Source organism: Mirounga leonina, unplaced genomic scaffold, assembly GCF_011800145.1.
Source record: "Mirounga leonina isolate KUSES-001 unplaced genomic scaffold, KU_Mleo_1.0 Mir_91, whole genome shotgun sequence".
NCBI classification, from domain to species: Eukaryota; Metazoa; Chordata; class Mammalia; order Carnivora; family Phocidae; genus Mirounga; species Mirounga leonina.
In genome coordinates, this window is record NW_023270839.1 from 11341156 (window position 1) to 11356930 (window position 15775).

General features: G+C 41.7%; 1 protein-coding gene across 1 annotated transcript in view; it reads right to left on the minus strand.

Moving 5' to 3' along the window:
* The window catches only part of RYR3 (ryanodine receptor 3), a 508260-nt gene that overhangs the window by 273644 nt on the left and 218841 nt on the right, over positions 1 to 15775 (minus strand). Inside the window, exons 4-8 of the mRNA XM_034994885.1 lie at positions 13267 to 13341; positions 10889 to 10967; positions 7133 to 7245; positions 6140 to 6239; positions 3314 to 3407 (exon numbers count right to left, since the gene is read on the minus strand). Of these exons, the coding sequence (XP_034850776.1) occupies positions 3314 to 3407; positions 6140 to 6239; positions 7133 to 7245; positions 10889 to 10967; positions 13267 to 13341 (461 nt within the window). The remainder of the gene's footprint in view (positions 1 to 3313; positions 3408 to 6139; positions 6240 to 7132; positions 7246 to 10888; positions 10968 to 13266; positions 13342 to 15775) is intronic.

The following is a 15775-nucleotide window of genomic DNA, read 5'->3' on the forward strand; positions in this document are numbered from 1 at the left end:
AGGTGAGGAGAAAATGTGCAATTCCTATTTTTTATCTGAAGAAGTACCATAATTAGGAGTTGGTTGAAAATACCAGCTTGGGAGTCAGGCAGACCTGAGTGTGCGTCTGTTAGCTGTGTGACCTTGTCAGGTCCCTTCACAGCTCTGTACTCGGCTTCGTCATCTGTAAAATGAGTCTAATTTGGTTATGTAAGTCACAGAATGGTTGTGAGAAGTTAATGCGGCTTTTTTTGACGTGCACAAAGATGTTCACAGATGTACAAATACTGTGTAGTACAAATTTATCCAAACTTTGTTTAAATACAGATGTTTCCATCATGCATAGAAAAACACATGACAGAAACACAACGAAACATTGCATTAATAGCGGCTACCTCTGGGTGGTGGGATGATAGAACACATTCTAAACCTTTTTCAAACGTACGTGTGATCAGGAAACACTCAGTAAAGATTGAGAAGGAAATCCTGTGTGACTTGAGAGCTCTAACTGCCCAGGTGTCCCTGTGCCGGGTCTAGAACAGTGGTGACACCTCACAAGTCACACAAACTTGCTGAGTTTTTCACTCCTGCTTCTCCCCACTCAGTGAGAATTGGAAGGGCCTCTCAGGTGAAGAAGGGAGAACAGCTCACCCTATGTCACCGGATCAGAGAACTCTCTCCCTCTGACATCTGAGGAATTCTCGAAGGTTAATCGCTCCTACCTGGGAAATGCGGGCAGCTTGCTCCATTTAATCTTGTAAGGTTACAGAGGTTGAAACAACCTGTTCCCATTCTCTAAAACAATTACCCAACGAGAGGAGTTAGAGTGGGTGGTGAGCTGAGGTGCTTTGAAAGCTGGGCTGACAGCTCAGCCTTGGCTGCAAGAGGTTAAGACATTCACCCCCAGGGGGCTTGACAAGCCAGAGGCAGAGCCAAAGACCAGAGCTCAGGTTGCTGGATTGCTGCTTTCAGGTTTGCACCCTGGGAGGGTCAGCCTCTCTGCCGGGCTTGCTTTCAGGCTTTAGAAGGAATAGAAATGATTTCCTCCGGAAAGTCAGCTCCCTCCCTGTGGCATCAGGGAGGGTGCTGCATGCCTGAAGGTCTGCTGACCTCTTTTAGTGCATTCCTGATTTTCTATTCTTTTGGGTTCTCCCAGATTTCAGTATTCCTGGCCATCCTGGCCAGTTCTGAGGATTTCCCTGATGACACAAGACAATGAGGGGGGCTTATCACTCACCTCACCTAGACAGCCAATGCTAAAGCATCGTCTTGTGATTGAGAGACCAGCTGATACAAAAATGCAGGTCCCAGTATAATGAATAGCTCCTTACTCACCCCTTCATGCTTCCTTATAAAGTCTCAACCCCTTCATGCTTCCTTATAAATGAAAGGATATGGCTTTTTTATCTGTGAATTTATTTCCCCCCAAATACAAATTAGATCCTGTGGAATCCTCCACCAAGGGAAGGTCACCTTTGTCTTATTTCAATGATGGCATGCAATGCCTGCTTCAAGGTGCCCATTTGGGGAATTCCTCTCCATCTGTTTCACTCTCCCTAGCACCTCCTTTCAAATATTTGTGCAGTTTTTCCTTTACTCAGGCTCTTGTTCATGTACTTGACAGGAATGCCACCAAATGACAAGCTTCTCCAAGCAGAGTTTCTGCTCAGGATGTTTCTAATTTGGTTCTAAATTTAATGACAGGTGTGTGTGTGTGGGGGGAGGGCAGGTCAAGGGCCATGCACAGGATTATCATTTCATTTTTTTCCAAATTCCTGCCCTTTAAAGAAGAACTGGAATGGGAAGGAAGAACTAGTGTGTTCGGATGTGTTCCATCTTAGATGTAGCTAACTGCAAAACTCATAAAACTTCAGGTCTTTATCTACCTGTAAATCTTCCCTTTAATGCACAATAAGATATTAAAGAGACAGCACGTGGGCTCTTGCATAATTTTACTGTACAAAAAAAAAAGGAAAAGAAAAGTCACAATTGGATATTGTGAAGGTGAAGCACCTGAAGCACCTGAAGCAATGACATTATTTAGGGTATGGAATCCTTAATTCTAAGGTCAGCCTAATGCCCTTCCTCAGAGATAACTGTCAGTTAACTGGACCAGTGTCGGGGAGGCAGGGAGTGAATTAATTAGGCACTTGCCATAGGTCTGTGATTTATGTGTCCTAGGTCAGGTCTCGTTCCCATGGAGAGAGATTCAGAAGAGAGAATAAGTAGGAAGAGACTCAGAACAACAGGGATACATACTGCCAATGCATAGTTTCTAAGACACACATTAACACATTCAAGCACACTGCTCTGCTCCTGAAGGTCCTCTTAGTTCATCAGATAAGGAACAAGCTATGGCTGGAGAGTCAGCCACATAGCTTCCAGGCTGCCATCTGAAAGCAGCCAGTATGTGACCTTTGGCAGGAGCCTGATCTAAATGCTCTCTTAGCTGTGAGGACGTGATCCCATGTTTCTAATGAAGTAAAAGAAATGCAGTTAACAAGGTTCCCATAGGCATTACACAAAAACAAAGAATGTATTACCTCTGGAAGATCACACCCATTGCTGCTACAAATTCAGCCTAATTTGGATCCAATTTTATTTTTAAAAAATATTTATCACATTTCTATAGTTACAGGGGCAAAGCTCTTTATACTCTGTTCCTTTGATGTTAGACAGACTACCAAGGGACTCTTCGGTATGAGTTTAAGATCTGGATTAGTATCTTCCATCTCTTGGTTTTGAATTTTGAAAAGCATTCATTGAGGAGTCAAGCAAAGCATCGCCCTCAGAAGCATCCTCTGAATGTTGCCCTTGGCACCATCCCTGCTAAATCCAGCTCCTGTTGGATACCGATACTTGGTTTCTCCAATCCTATTTGGTAATAAGCAAAATGAAATCACCCAATGCCACCTAAATGACTTCACACATGAGAGGGGGGAAAAGAGAGATCTGCCTCTGATGGTGAGTAACTTAGGTGCACAAACTCCCTAGAATGACTCACCTGATTTCTGTCACCAAATGGGTGCTTCCATCTACAATAAATGCCCCAGAAACTCCTTAGGCAGAGCAGAAACTAAAGAAAATGAAGGTACTGGGAAGCTTTATGGAAGAGCTTGCTTAAGAAGCAGCACGTGTATCCACGTACTCCTGTGAGCAAACTCCAGTGCGTTGCCATTCCTGTCTCACAAACTGCATCCCATGGCTGGAGGGAGGTTTGCCCATTGGCCGATGCTTACAGAATTCATCTGTGGCCATACCCAAATGCAAACTCTTTAGTCTGAGGCACCTGAGACTGGAGACAGCTGGGAGAAGGATGACGCTATCGGCTTACCTGTGCTGAGCATCATTCTGGTCTGTAGATGGTATTGTCAAACACTCATCGTGACCGTGGAAGAGACGTACTACGTGACCACCAAGTAGGTATCCTAGTGAGAGAATTATATTCTACTATGAACTTATGGGAAATTTAATGATGAGAACACCATGTTTAAAAAGGGTAAATTCATGCAGGTCTGAGTTAGTTATGGAAAACACCAAGAAAGAAGCATTTGGAAAATGACAGATTCCATGAATTCTGGCCTCAGGAAGAAAAGACAAGAAAGTCAAGACAATTCTAACACTGAAAGTTAAATAGGATTTCACAGATGAGCAAGTCCAACATCAAAACGTAGGGTGAAAATAGTGTCAACTCACACCATTTAAAGGAAAATGATGTTGCTACTGTGAGGAAGATAAGGATTTTCCAGTTGCTTAGGATGAAAATATATCCAACATGAAATTCCTGGATAAGCTCTTACAGTCTCGATGTGTCTATTTTGTGGCAAAATCCCAACCAAATTGCAGTCATGGTGAAGAAAGAGGATGCTGGGAAGGAGGTCAGCAAACTTATTAAGAGCTGTCTTAGGGGAAGCTAGCTTTTGAATGCATTTAACAGACACAGATCAAACCTGGATGCTCATCCCACAGCACCGAAGGGAGGTGAAATGTCATTCTAGGATCCCAGAGCAGATGAGCCACTATCGATAAGCACTTAGCTTTCAGCATAAGGAATCTCAATAGTCATGGAGTTGCAAGATGTATGGGAAACAATGAGCTTCAAGGACATAATGACCCATTAGTCTTCAAATAAATTCTGAGCCTTAATTCAAAGAACATACAGGGAGAGGGACTCCAGTCTGAGGTTTACCTTGTACGAAGAAATGGAATTTGTTATCGCTTTGAATAAAAAAATTCTCTAGACTAGTCTGTTCCCAGGAGACATACGGACTTAATATACTCATGTCTCCATCAGGAGTTTTTTAAAAAAAATCACATAATTAGATCACTTCAGGGGCTACCAAACTATTCTGAGTGTTGAATTAACAGTAAGGATGATGAAATGAAATCATGCCAGAGGAGAAAGGGGTGTTTATCAGTACAAATTGTACAGGGACAGTGTGATATTCCCATAGTTTTTTTTTTTTTTTGTAACCATGTGAGGCAAGTTCTTCTTAAACTTCTTGCAAACAGTCAGAAATCGTTTCCCAATTTTCCTCTACCTTACTGTACTAATAGTTGCAGTTGTATACCCTTTTTTTGCATTAAAATCATTCATGATATACTGTCGGGGAATTCTTAACAGCCAATTTATTTAGAAAAATTAAAACCTTCCACAATCGTGCTCTTGATTACACTCTATCATTTCATGATGGCGAGGCCATGCCCCACTTGGATCCATCATTTGCAGTCTTCAGGCTTTTCCAATCAATATTCTATTCACACGGAGAAAACTGCCAAGTGCTGGTGCATTACAGCGCTTACTAACTGAACTCTAGCTGGGCAATATTCGGGAAAGAAGGGTCATGACAAGGACCACTTATGCTTTCAGGGCTGAAGTGGGCTTCTCACCAGGGATGCTGAGAGGGCATTTTCTGCCTGGCCAGATGACTCAAGTGATGAGCTATCCAGGCTAAATTACAAGGGCACTCAACACATCGATAAGGACCTTTTTGACGTGATTTGCAAACACTTCTTAATTAATCTCCACAAGTTGTCTGTTGGGACTGGGGAATCATTTTATTCCTACTGTGAAAATGAAAAATTAACATGGAGAAGATCCAACCAAAACTTTCTTGGGGAAGACTGAAACCCAGAGCTTCTTGATTCCTGACAGAAAGGGAATGACAACAGACTCAAGGTGGTGGGTTAGTTTTGGTGTAAAAGCCTTTTTAAAGCCTTTTTAAAAGCCTTCCACATGTTGCTGAAAGAGTTAAAAATCTGTCATTACCTGACTATTCAGCTTTGTTCTGATGCCTCCTGAAACTAGGACAACACTTTGACATCCTTAGTTTTCCCTCTATTTTCAAACATCTTATCATAGAAGGGCATTCCCAGTTTGAAACTACTGGGCTCAGGATCAAAAATCTGGTTAAAGCTGTGGTATGAGTATTTTTAAAAAATTCTGATCTTGCTGTAAAGTGCTAGAATGGAAGATGATAACCTATATCAGTCACTGGCATTTGATTATTCTACTCAGCTGCAATATTGCCCATGAGTATGGTAAGGCCAGTATATTTATTCTCTAACTTGAAAGGTGCATTGACTTTGCCTGGCTCCAAGAAATAGGATATGTTGAACAAATTTTGATGATCTTACTTCCACAGGAAAAATAAAATACTGAGAAAATTCTATTACTGTTAAATGGTCTTCCATAAATACGAGTAAAAACAAATGGCCAAACACACTTTTATTATAAAGTCTTCTTCCACCTGTATGGAGAGATGCGTTGGGGAGAAATAGTACCAGCATCACCTTCTCGGAAAATAGTCTCTTCTAAGACTGAAGTTGCTGAGGCCTATACCCTTCTCACCAGTAACCATAAATGGAAAGAAAAAGTCAGTGGGAGAGGGAGAGTGCATATCCAAATCCTGCATGCCTATATACTCTAAAGGTGGGCTCTAAAGGATTAGAAGGTATTGTCAGGAATGCCCCTGTCATCAGAAAGCAGGACAGAAAATAATCCACACCCACATCAGAGAATGAGATTCAGGGGAACTAAAATAATGTTAGCTGCGTAGCAAGACATGAAGCAGGAGCTGAGAAGCAGCAGAAAATGTCAATATATATAGCTCAAGACAGACTGGACGGCTGAGGGCTGAATGCACATAAAAAAGCACACCTTCTTCAATGCTACTTCCTGAGCACGTAGGATGTACATTCCAGAGTGTTTGCATAAAAGAGGCGTCCACTTGTATGTTCCCATTTGATACTGAGAGATGCTGCAGCAGAAACAGAAATGAGACATCCTTTAAATCACCAGGCCAGTCCTGACAGAAGCAGCTCAACCCAGAATCTCAAGGATTGAATTCAAGAGTCTCCCTGTCATCAGGCTCTTTCTACATAGCCCGTAGGAGACTGCTGTACACAATCTAGAAGCAGCTTCAAAGTGGGACACTTTATTCAGGGAAGAGGAAGTTTTCAGCTGCAGAGGTGGCAGACGAGTGTTGACTTCATCCCCTCAGCTGGATCCCTGATTCAACAGGAAGTTATAAAATGTCTCATCTTGTTAGAAGGGAATTCACAAATGGCAAATGACTCCAGCATTTGGTCTAGGCAAAGTAAAATTGCCCGCAGTAATGGTGCTGAGAAGCTTAAAAACTTCTCTCTGACACTTCTCTGATATTTGGACACCTGAGGGCTTGATGTCAGTGATGCCCAGTACCCAATCCCCAGGTGCAAAAATCTCACCTGCATCTTTCAACCCCTGTGACGTGCCATTTGCCAAAACATTTTAAATTCTCCATTTCTCCCACATCAGCTTATTTTCCTATATCCTGTTCTTTCTGGCTTGTTCTTTGCTGGACAAGAGCTAAACCATGTGAGAAATTCACAGTAAAGGTAGCTAATGTATAAATGGTTTTCTCAGGAAGTGCCTGGGCATTTTAGAAGAGTTGCTGGGCACAGTACCTTAATCTGAAAGGACAATTAACAGTTAAATTTCCAGGCCCCATGATAATGTGGCAAGGGAGAGAACTGAACCACCTACCTTTCTGGTATACTGTGCAAAGGATTCTTATCCTACCCAACTTAATGTGGCTCAGTTTGCCTCAGCCATTAGTTCCTAAAGGAAAATATTCTGAAAGTGAAAAGATGACTGTTAGGAGGTACTTACAAGGTATCTTTCAGAGGACACGCTCACGAGGATGAGGTCATCACCAATTCGAACTTTCTCTCCCTCAGATCTCTGTTTGGAAGCGGGATGTATGGTCCACCAACAGGCTTCTCCTACATAAATGCTCCTTGAGTTAGTCATTGCTTCATGGAAATCAGTGTCCCTAATTCTGTCCCTCATTCTCCTTTCTCCTGATAACAATCCTTCAAGAGCACATGCACACACATACACATACTCCAGACCTCAGTCTCTATTTAGCCGCATATCCACTTGACTATGTCCAACACTTTTGCTCTCTCTAGTGACAGGAAGACAGTGTTTGGGAGAGAGTATTGGAGGCCAGAAACTATAGAAGCCTTTGACTATTTTTAAGACATATAGAAAAATGCATTCTTCAAAGGCACTTACAAATCTTTAAGAATTGACTTCACTGGTCTACTACTTATATACTTTTATCTTTGCCACACTCTCCATGAAATTCTATTAAAATATGAGTAATTCTACTAAAAAATCAGAGATTTTCAAAAGGCCTAAATCTACAAAGACTAGGACAGCAGGTGAAAAGTTGATAGCAAAGAAGAGAAATGGACAATTTGGAAAAAGGAAAGCAGATAGATGCTTTTAGTGAAGAGGAAGCTAAAATCCAAGTCTTTAAGAAAGTAAGAAAATGGAGAAGTCGATTTCAAGAAATAAAGCCATCCCTGCTGTGTGTTTCCCAGAAAGTCTCCCAGAATTGGGAGGTAAGTTACTTATAAAGGTAGCAGCAGAAGATGGAGTTGAAAGCAGAATTGACTAGAAGCTATTAAGGAACTTTTATCTCCTGCCACATCTTTTTCTGTACCCTGCACAGCCAGATGACTCCTTCTCCTCTACCCTACAGAAGATTGAGTTAAATCCACAGAATGACCAACCATCAAAGTTCTGGTTTTGTAATACCAACCACTGTCAAACAAGGAAGTGAAAAGTATTGTGAAAAATAGAGAATCATTAAAATTTTATGCCCTGATGAGTAAAACCCCAGCTCCTTTCCCTCTGCCTCTGTGCCTCATACACTAGCTGAGATGCTAAATCTCCTCCTCCCCTCAAATTTAAGGATTCTTCTTTAGGAAAGCCAAACTACCCAACATAAAATATAATTCTGTCTGGGCACCTCCATTGAAATGCCTAGTCCTTGCCAGGTTAGCCAAAAGTGAGGCTTGACAGATGGCAAGCCATTGTCACACACTCAGGGTTTCTGGTCAGCTTTTACTGCCTTGATCTGAACATGAAGGGAGACCAAGGATCACCCAGCATCTAAGTCAAGTCACTAACATGAACGGCAAGAACAAAACAGTGGGGAAAGAGACTTGGAGAAAGAAAAGATTACAGAGAACCAAAGAAAACTTTTAAAAAGTCATATAATTAATAATCTTAGAGAGATAAGAAAAAGTTACATTCATAAAGCAGGAATGAAAGTATCCATGAATGATCCCTTTGGAGAAAAATTCTTTGATCCTGAAAGAGAGAGAAAGAAACAAGAGGGTTATAGGATAAAGTAAAAAAAAATCTCCCCAAAAGAATGAAGAGAAATAGATTAGAAATAGGAGTGAAGAGAAAATTAGAAAACCAATCTAGAGGATTTCCAGAAAGCATAAACAGAGAAAACAAAGTCAGGAATTAATGAAGAAATAGTATTAAACATTTCCCAAAGCTAGAAGACAAGCATTCAGATTGAAAAGGCCCACAGGGTCCCTAGCACAGTGGAGAGAGATCCACACCAGGGTCCATTCTCGTGAGACTTGGAACAAATAGGATCCATGCCCAGACATATCACTGTGGAATTTCAGACAGAAGGGCAAAAGAAAAATCTAAGTAGCTCTGAGAAAATATCAATAGTTCTACATAAAAGATCAGGAATCTGAATGTAGATGTGTCAATAGCCAGGCCATAAGCTAGAAGAAAAGGAAGAAAGCCTTCATGATGTGGAGGACAAAACATATTTCCAATGTAGAATACTATGAATTACTTATGAAGCTGGAATTAAGGAACTTTTAGATGATAATTTACCTCCCATGGATCTTTTCTGTAAAAGCTATGGGATAATGGGCGCCACCAAAGTGACGTGGTAAACCAAGGAGGAACCCCTCCCCCCCGCAAAAAAAAACAAAACAAAACATGAGATCCGGGAAACATGGAATCTAGAAGAGAGGCAAAGGAAATTTTCTGGATGATGGTGGATGTTTCTAGAAGACGACACTGACAGAACAGCTGATATGAGTGAATCCGATCAGGGGAAAGTTTCAGTTCTACAGGACAGTTTGAAATGAATGAATGATTCGGTCACAGAAAATAAAGCAAACAATTTTTTTCTAACTCTCAAAAAGTCTAAAGTCATTTTACCAATGTAAAAAGAATGAACATATCGGACTATTCTGGTTATGAGTTCTAAGACTGACAGCTGGTTTATATTTGGAGGCCAACTCACAATCCGTGAGTGTGGCACTTCACACATTTGTGTCAGTAATTGTCAGCAAAGGTTGACAACAACTTAGAGGAAATTATATTTTAAGAATTACACTTTAGCTGAAAGCAAAGCAACCTCAAATCCAATGCAAATATAATCTTATTTTAAGGGAAAAAACTCAATGGGCGGAGGCAAGCCCACTCTCCTGCTTTTGTACAAAAAGGAGAAGTGGAGAGCCAGAGGTCCTCCTCAGGAATTCTCATACATCTCTGTACATATTGCAGAGATGGCAGGTGAACATGGTTTAATCTCTTGATTTTTTTCTAGATCCTCTATAAAATCAGACAATTTGGATCATTCCCTTATGAACTGACACAGTTTGGGAACAACATGGACTTTTGTCCTTTGACTACCCAACAGTGGAATTCCCCTTCCTATTTGGGGTAAATGTCATGATATTAAAGATTGTATTCAAATTAGACTCTTCCTGTAGTATGACCTAGGATGTTTTCTCTTCTCTGGCCTCTCTTTGTTCCTGTCCATTTTCCAAGCCTGGGGTTTCTACTTTAGAGCAGGTTCTACCCAACATTCACCCAGTAAATTCTCATTCTGCTTGAGTGAACCAGAATGAGTTTCTGCCATTTGCAACCAAGAATCCTGACTGCTATATAGCCCAACCTGTAAATGGAGCAGAAATTCCATATACATTGTCCTCGATGGATGGTCAGATTACCTATGAATGTTTCCAGCCACAGACAGCACCCTACACCCCAAGGCCAGCTGTTAGGTCTGCCAGATAATTGCAGCTATTGCAAAGTGGTTTTCTTCATTGAGGTGAAGTGTGCCTCCTTTCAACTTCTATCTACTGCTCCACTGGTCTATGGAATAACCCACACCAAGTCAGACTCTTCTTTGATACTGTAACTATAAGTATGTATAGTTATATTGGTCCTCTTATATTATTGGTCCTCTTGTATTTCCAGGGAGAACCTACATCATCCTGGTTGCCACCTTTCTCAGGATGCACCTCCTGACCATCAATATTTTTGACTGAACTCAAAACAAAACACAAAAATAAAAAATGTGTTTCCCAAAGTATATGACTCTGGTGAAAGCATTATGTTCTCCTTCATTCTTAGTTCCTATGTCTCTATCACACATTGTTTCTTTCTTAGTCTCCTAAATTTTATCAGACCTATTTTTTGACCCCACTGGTTGGTTGGTTTGGAATCCCAAATGAAGAACATATTCAATATCCTTAAGCCCTTAGCCCAAGACCCCAGTGAGTAGGAGATCTGGGAATGTTGACTTACCTGTGGCATGTTCCCGTAGACCTACATCAAAGGCAAGTTTATCTGTCTGGGATCTTGATGTGGTCAAACATGTTAGATACTGTGAAACAAGAGCAGATGCTAATGAAATCACACTCCTTTATTGGGTCTTGGCATCTCACCACTAGTTGGCTTCCAGTCATCAATTTCAACACTGAGCTATTGTAGAAAGGGCTTATCATATTCAATACTTTTATAGTATATTTAAAATCTCAAAGATGTTCTTATCTGATGACCCAGTGATTTAACTTCTAGAACCATATGCTACAGAAATAAGTTTGAAATTAGTATTTCAAACATATTTAGTCATATGCTTTAGTTCAAAGGTACTGAAGAACTTTTACATTGGAGACAATATAAATGGAACATATACAACCAACAATAATAGAAAGGCTGATAAACTTTGGTACTTCATTTTGTGAAATATGTTACCATTAAGATGTTACCAAGTGTGTAATAGCATGGAACTATGTTACCAAGTGTGTAATAGCATGGAACATATACAACATAGCACATTTGCACAGTTAACAGGTAAGCAAAATTTAAATGCCTGGCAACTAGGCTAAAAGGAATTATATAAACTGATAACTGAAGTTCCTTTTGGACAGTGGGAGGGACCATGATGATTCCCCTACTTCTATCGATTTTGTTTTTCAAACTTTCTATGAGCTATGAAACTTCTCTGTGTCTATGCTTTTTTTTTTCCCCAATCATAAAAATACATGTGCATGTAGAACTTAATGATATTTAAAATAACTTAATAATGGGGGAAAAAACCCATGGCCCATTCCTCGCCTCCTTTACTGACAGGCACAGTGGCTGATCTTGGAATTAGACTGGTAGGCAGATACGCACTTGGAATGTATTTTCTGAGTTCTACTTTTTTTTTACTTCTCTGCAACAGGAAAGTGGAGGGTCATTTCATTGTCCAAAGTCATATGTCACCGGCTTCATTCTCAGAGCTGCTCCTAAAAAGAACTAACTAGTTTAACTCTAAAACTAGAGTTTCTGTTAACTGTGAGTCGGATTTTTTGGGGGGTGGGGAGAGCAAATATAATAATAAATAACATAATCCTTCAGAGTGCTACCATGCTGTTAGCCTGAGTTTTCAAAGCCATGAGAAGTGTGCTGTTGGAGGGCTGGGTCTATTTAGGTAGGAAAAGAGAAGTATGAAGGTTTGGTTCACCCTATGGATAAACACCAGGTTCTGAAAGATACACGCTCACTTCTCAATTCTAGACATCATCAGGATACAGAGTTCCCCACTCTCTCAATGTCCCCATCTCCCGCTCCAATAACATTCCATTTGGTCACTTTTGTTCTCCGTCCTTTGCCACGAAAGACTACAACAGATGAATGTTCAGGCTGAAAAGGTCAACTTCTTACCAGTGCTCAGGAAAAAAAATGCTGCAATAAATAAATTATTTACGAGGCAGCTGATGCTCCCACTGCCGGCGTGACAGTTCAAGCTTCGAGATGAACTTTGCTGCATACTGCAGGTGTAAACGTGTGAAAATGACGTCTTGAACTAATGCAACATTTTCCACTAGGGCCAGACAAAGAGGACAAGCCTTCCTCACACTGAGAGCAAGTGACGATGACAGAGGCAGGGACAGGAGCAAACATGATGAGAGCTGGCATGTACTACACTTGATTGGGATCGCGATATTCTCCTTAAGGTGCCCTGCCAAAGATCTGCAATATCTCTATTTTACAAATTGCATTGACTTCAAATTTGAACAATTTTTCTCCTCTTCCATTGAGTTATCCCCATTTTGGTTGATTCTGGTTCTAGAGCCCGAACTAGTTACAGCTCGATGAGCTTTCTGTGACTGCTCCGTATCTTCCTATCGCCTCTGGATTCACATAATACCTTCAAACGATTCCAGGACTGAAGGCAATGGATATCATCCCATTTCCTGTAGCTAGTCAAAGAGTTGAAAGTTCACAAAAATCTCATCTGATTGATTTTTCTTCTATGCTGGCTATCCTTATATGCTCAAGAAGTCCATTATTTCATGGTTTATTTCTTCATCAAGTCAACAAATATTTATTGAGCATCTAGTATGTCAAGGCACTGTCCTTAGTAGGGTTGGGTTTAGTGAAATTAAAAAAAAGAGACATGGTCCTCTGCCTCATGGAGTTGGGGGTGGTGGTGGTGGTCAAACATTAAGCAAATACATAATTGCAAAATGAGATAAACTATATGAAGGAATTGCAAAAACAGTGTGTTCTAATTATTTACATTGCAAATTATTTCCACTGTTAATGTAATCTACAAGCTTGTTGGTTTCCTATACTTTCTCCCCTCTTTTTCCCTCCTCTTTGAATGGTGAAAGCAGACACCCGGATGTGCTTACCATTCCGCTGAAGGAATGCCGCAGGAGAATCGCGTGGCCATATAGCAGGGTCCTGTGGCCACCCCCTTGTGCTGCCTGTGGGGAAGGACAAGGAAAAATGTCAGCACAGGGCTTTTGTGGTCCCTCTGAGAGCAAAGCACGACAAGAATTCTGGAAGACAGACTACAGAGAAAAGACCCATGGCAAAGCTCCCAAAGAATTCATTCTAGAAGTGAGTGGCTAGCCTACGGGCAAGGGGGAGACGGTGACCACAGCCATGCAACATCCTTGGGAGAGGGTGTGTGAGGCCAAACCTCCTCTTGGAAATGTCCCCTGCCCAGGATCAGCAGCAACCCCGAGCTGTTCCACCAGAGAAGCATATAAATGAGATAGGTACTGCTTACCTTCCTTTGAAACTTCTCAGAAGCGTTCAGAGTGAGAGAGAGAAACAAATGTGATGTAACTCTAGCCTAGCGACAGAAAGGCAGCTTGGGGGACAGGCATATGGTCACATTCTGTACCCTGCGGTCTTTTCCCTTCAAGGCACTTGGCCTTCTGCCCAATCACTTAAATGGGTCCTATTTACCCAGATCTCACCATTCCAGATGGCTCTGAAATCCAGGACTTTCAAAGGGCAACCAGTAATGCAGAAATAGACCCATCGGTTGAGGGGCCTTCTTGGTACCTTCTCTGCCTCCCCGGACAGCCCCACCTTGGCTGTTCACTCAGTGGCAGCCAACCAGCAGGAAAGGCACAAGAGGAGAGACAGCCTAACATAAAGCCACTGTGTCTGCTGCTTTTTCCCAGAGTCTGAGCCACACGTCACTATCTGAACTGAATAGCACACGATCAGAGACAAAACTATTATTTCTCATGGAAAAAACTGAAATCTACAAGAAATCCTACAATTTTTTGGCATCAACTTTCTCAACCTTTTACCTAAATCTCTTCCTATCCTGTTGCCCTCCCCTCAGAGACAGTCAAATAGTTTTGATCACACACCCCTTTTAGGAAAAAATATTTGACCACAGGACCCCATCCCTAAGGCACAAAAATATTTGAGCAGAGGACCCCATCCCTAATGCACAAAAAAAGTATCCAAAGCCTGAGATGGAAATGAATCATAAAGAGAGATTCTAACATTTGCCTTCTATATGCCAAGGGCACTTCTTACGTACCTTATTTTATTCAGACCCGCATACCAGCAGCCCTAGAGGCTGGTTTGAGGTTCTGCTCCACTCCTCTCCTGCGCCTACCCTCCCTCGGAGCAATGAGCAATGAAGGGGAAAGCCAGGGGTACGGAGAGCAGCCTCAGGTCTGAATAATAAGTCTAGAGTCATTTTATTTCAACTTTATTTGGATTAAAAGAATCACTCTGTCAAAGAGATTATCTTTTCATGTCATACCAGGAACCTAAAGAAAAGAAAAATGATAGACGTGGTATCATGTTTTTTAAAAAGCTGATAACCATATATAAATGGGGCTGTACTTTTTCCTCACAGCTTGGAGAGATTTAAGGGCTCCCAGGCTTCAATACGATGGAGAAATTAAATGTTCTTTGTGCTGTTTCCAAATTTCTTGAAATCATTCGAACTAACATCCGTTGCTGTATTTACAAATGTGTCAACAGCTATGTTAAAATTAGTCATACCAAGTAATTTTTACATCCTGTCAGTCTGATATTTTCCCTGCACACCTGCAATATTAGAAGCTAATTGATAGCGCATGATGACTTACGTGTGGGTTTGCTCCCAAACTGGTCCCGTGTCTCCAGCTGAACTACCGACTACATTATATGTCCTGGCGTTAACCGTGGGTCACACCCTCGTCTTTGTTCCCATCAACTCAGCGAGCAAACTTAAAAAGAGTCCAGCGTCGCTGACCACAAAAAGTGGCACGGAAGGGCTCCGTGTTCCTCCTCTTCTCTGGCGCTGCTGGAAACGTCTCCTGGCCCTCGTGTTCTTTATTATGGTGCCAACAGAAAAGCAGAGAGACTAAGTCCAGGCGCCCCACTGGGACTGAATGGGACGGCACTGTGCAGCACCTGGGAGCCTTCCCAGCCCGACTCCTCCCTCTGCTAGGGCAGTGGTTCTCTCTCTGTCTGCTGGTTAAAACTTAAGCCACTGGACCCTGCTCCGCAGCACTTGCTTCACTAGGGCCAGGGGTGGAGCCTGGGAACTGGCATTTCTAACAAGTTCCAGGGGACAGGACACTGAGGTTGTTGGTCCAGTGATGACATTCTGAGAACCACTGCTTAAGGATCAAGCTTCAGTGCTTGGAAGAGGAGAGGAGCTTTTTCTGAGAAGCTTTGATAATCATCATCCTGGGAGAGCTACTCTGGGCACATACTATATGTAGGCGCTTTACATAACATCGTAGCCCATCCTCCTGACTTTCCTAAGTAGGAATAATTTTCCCCATTTATAATGTGAGGAATTTGAAGTTCAAAGAGGGTAAGTATCTTGCCGTCTATCACCGGGCTGGATGTGGTGGTGGGGGGAAGTGAACTCCTAGTTCACTCCAGAACTTG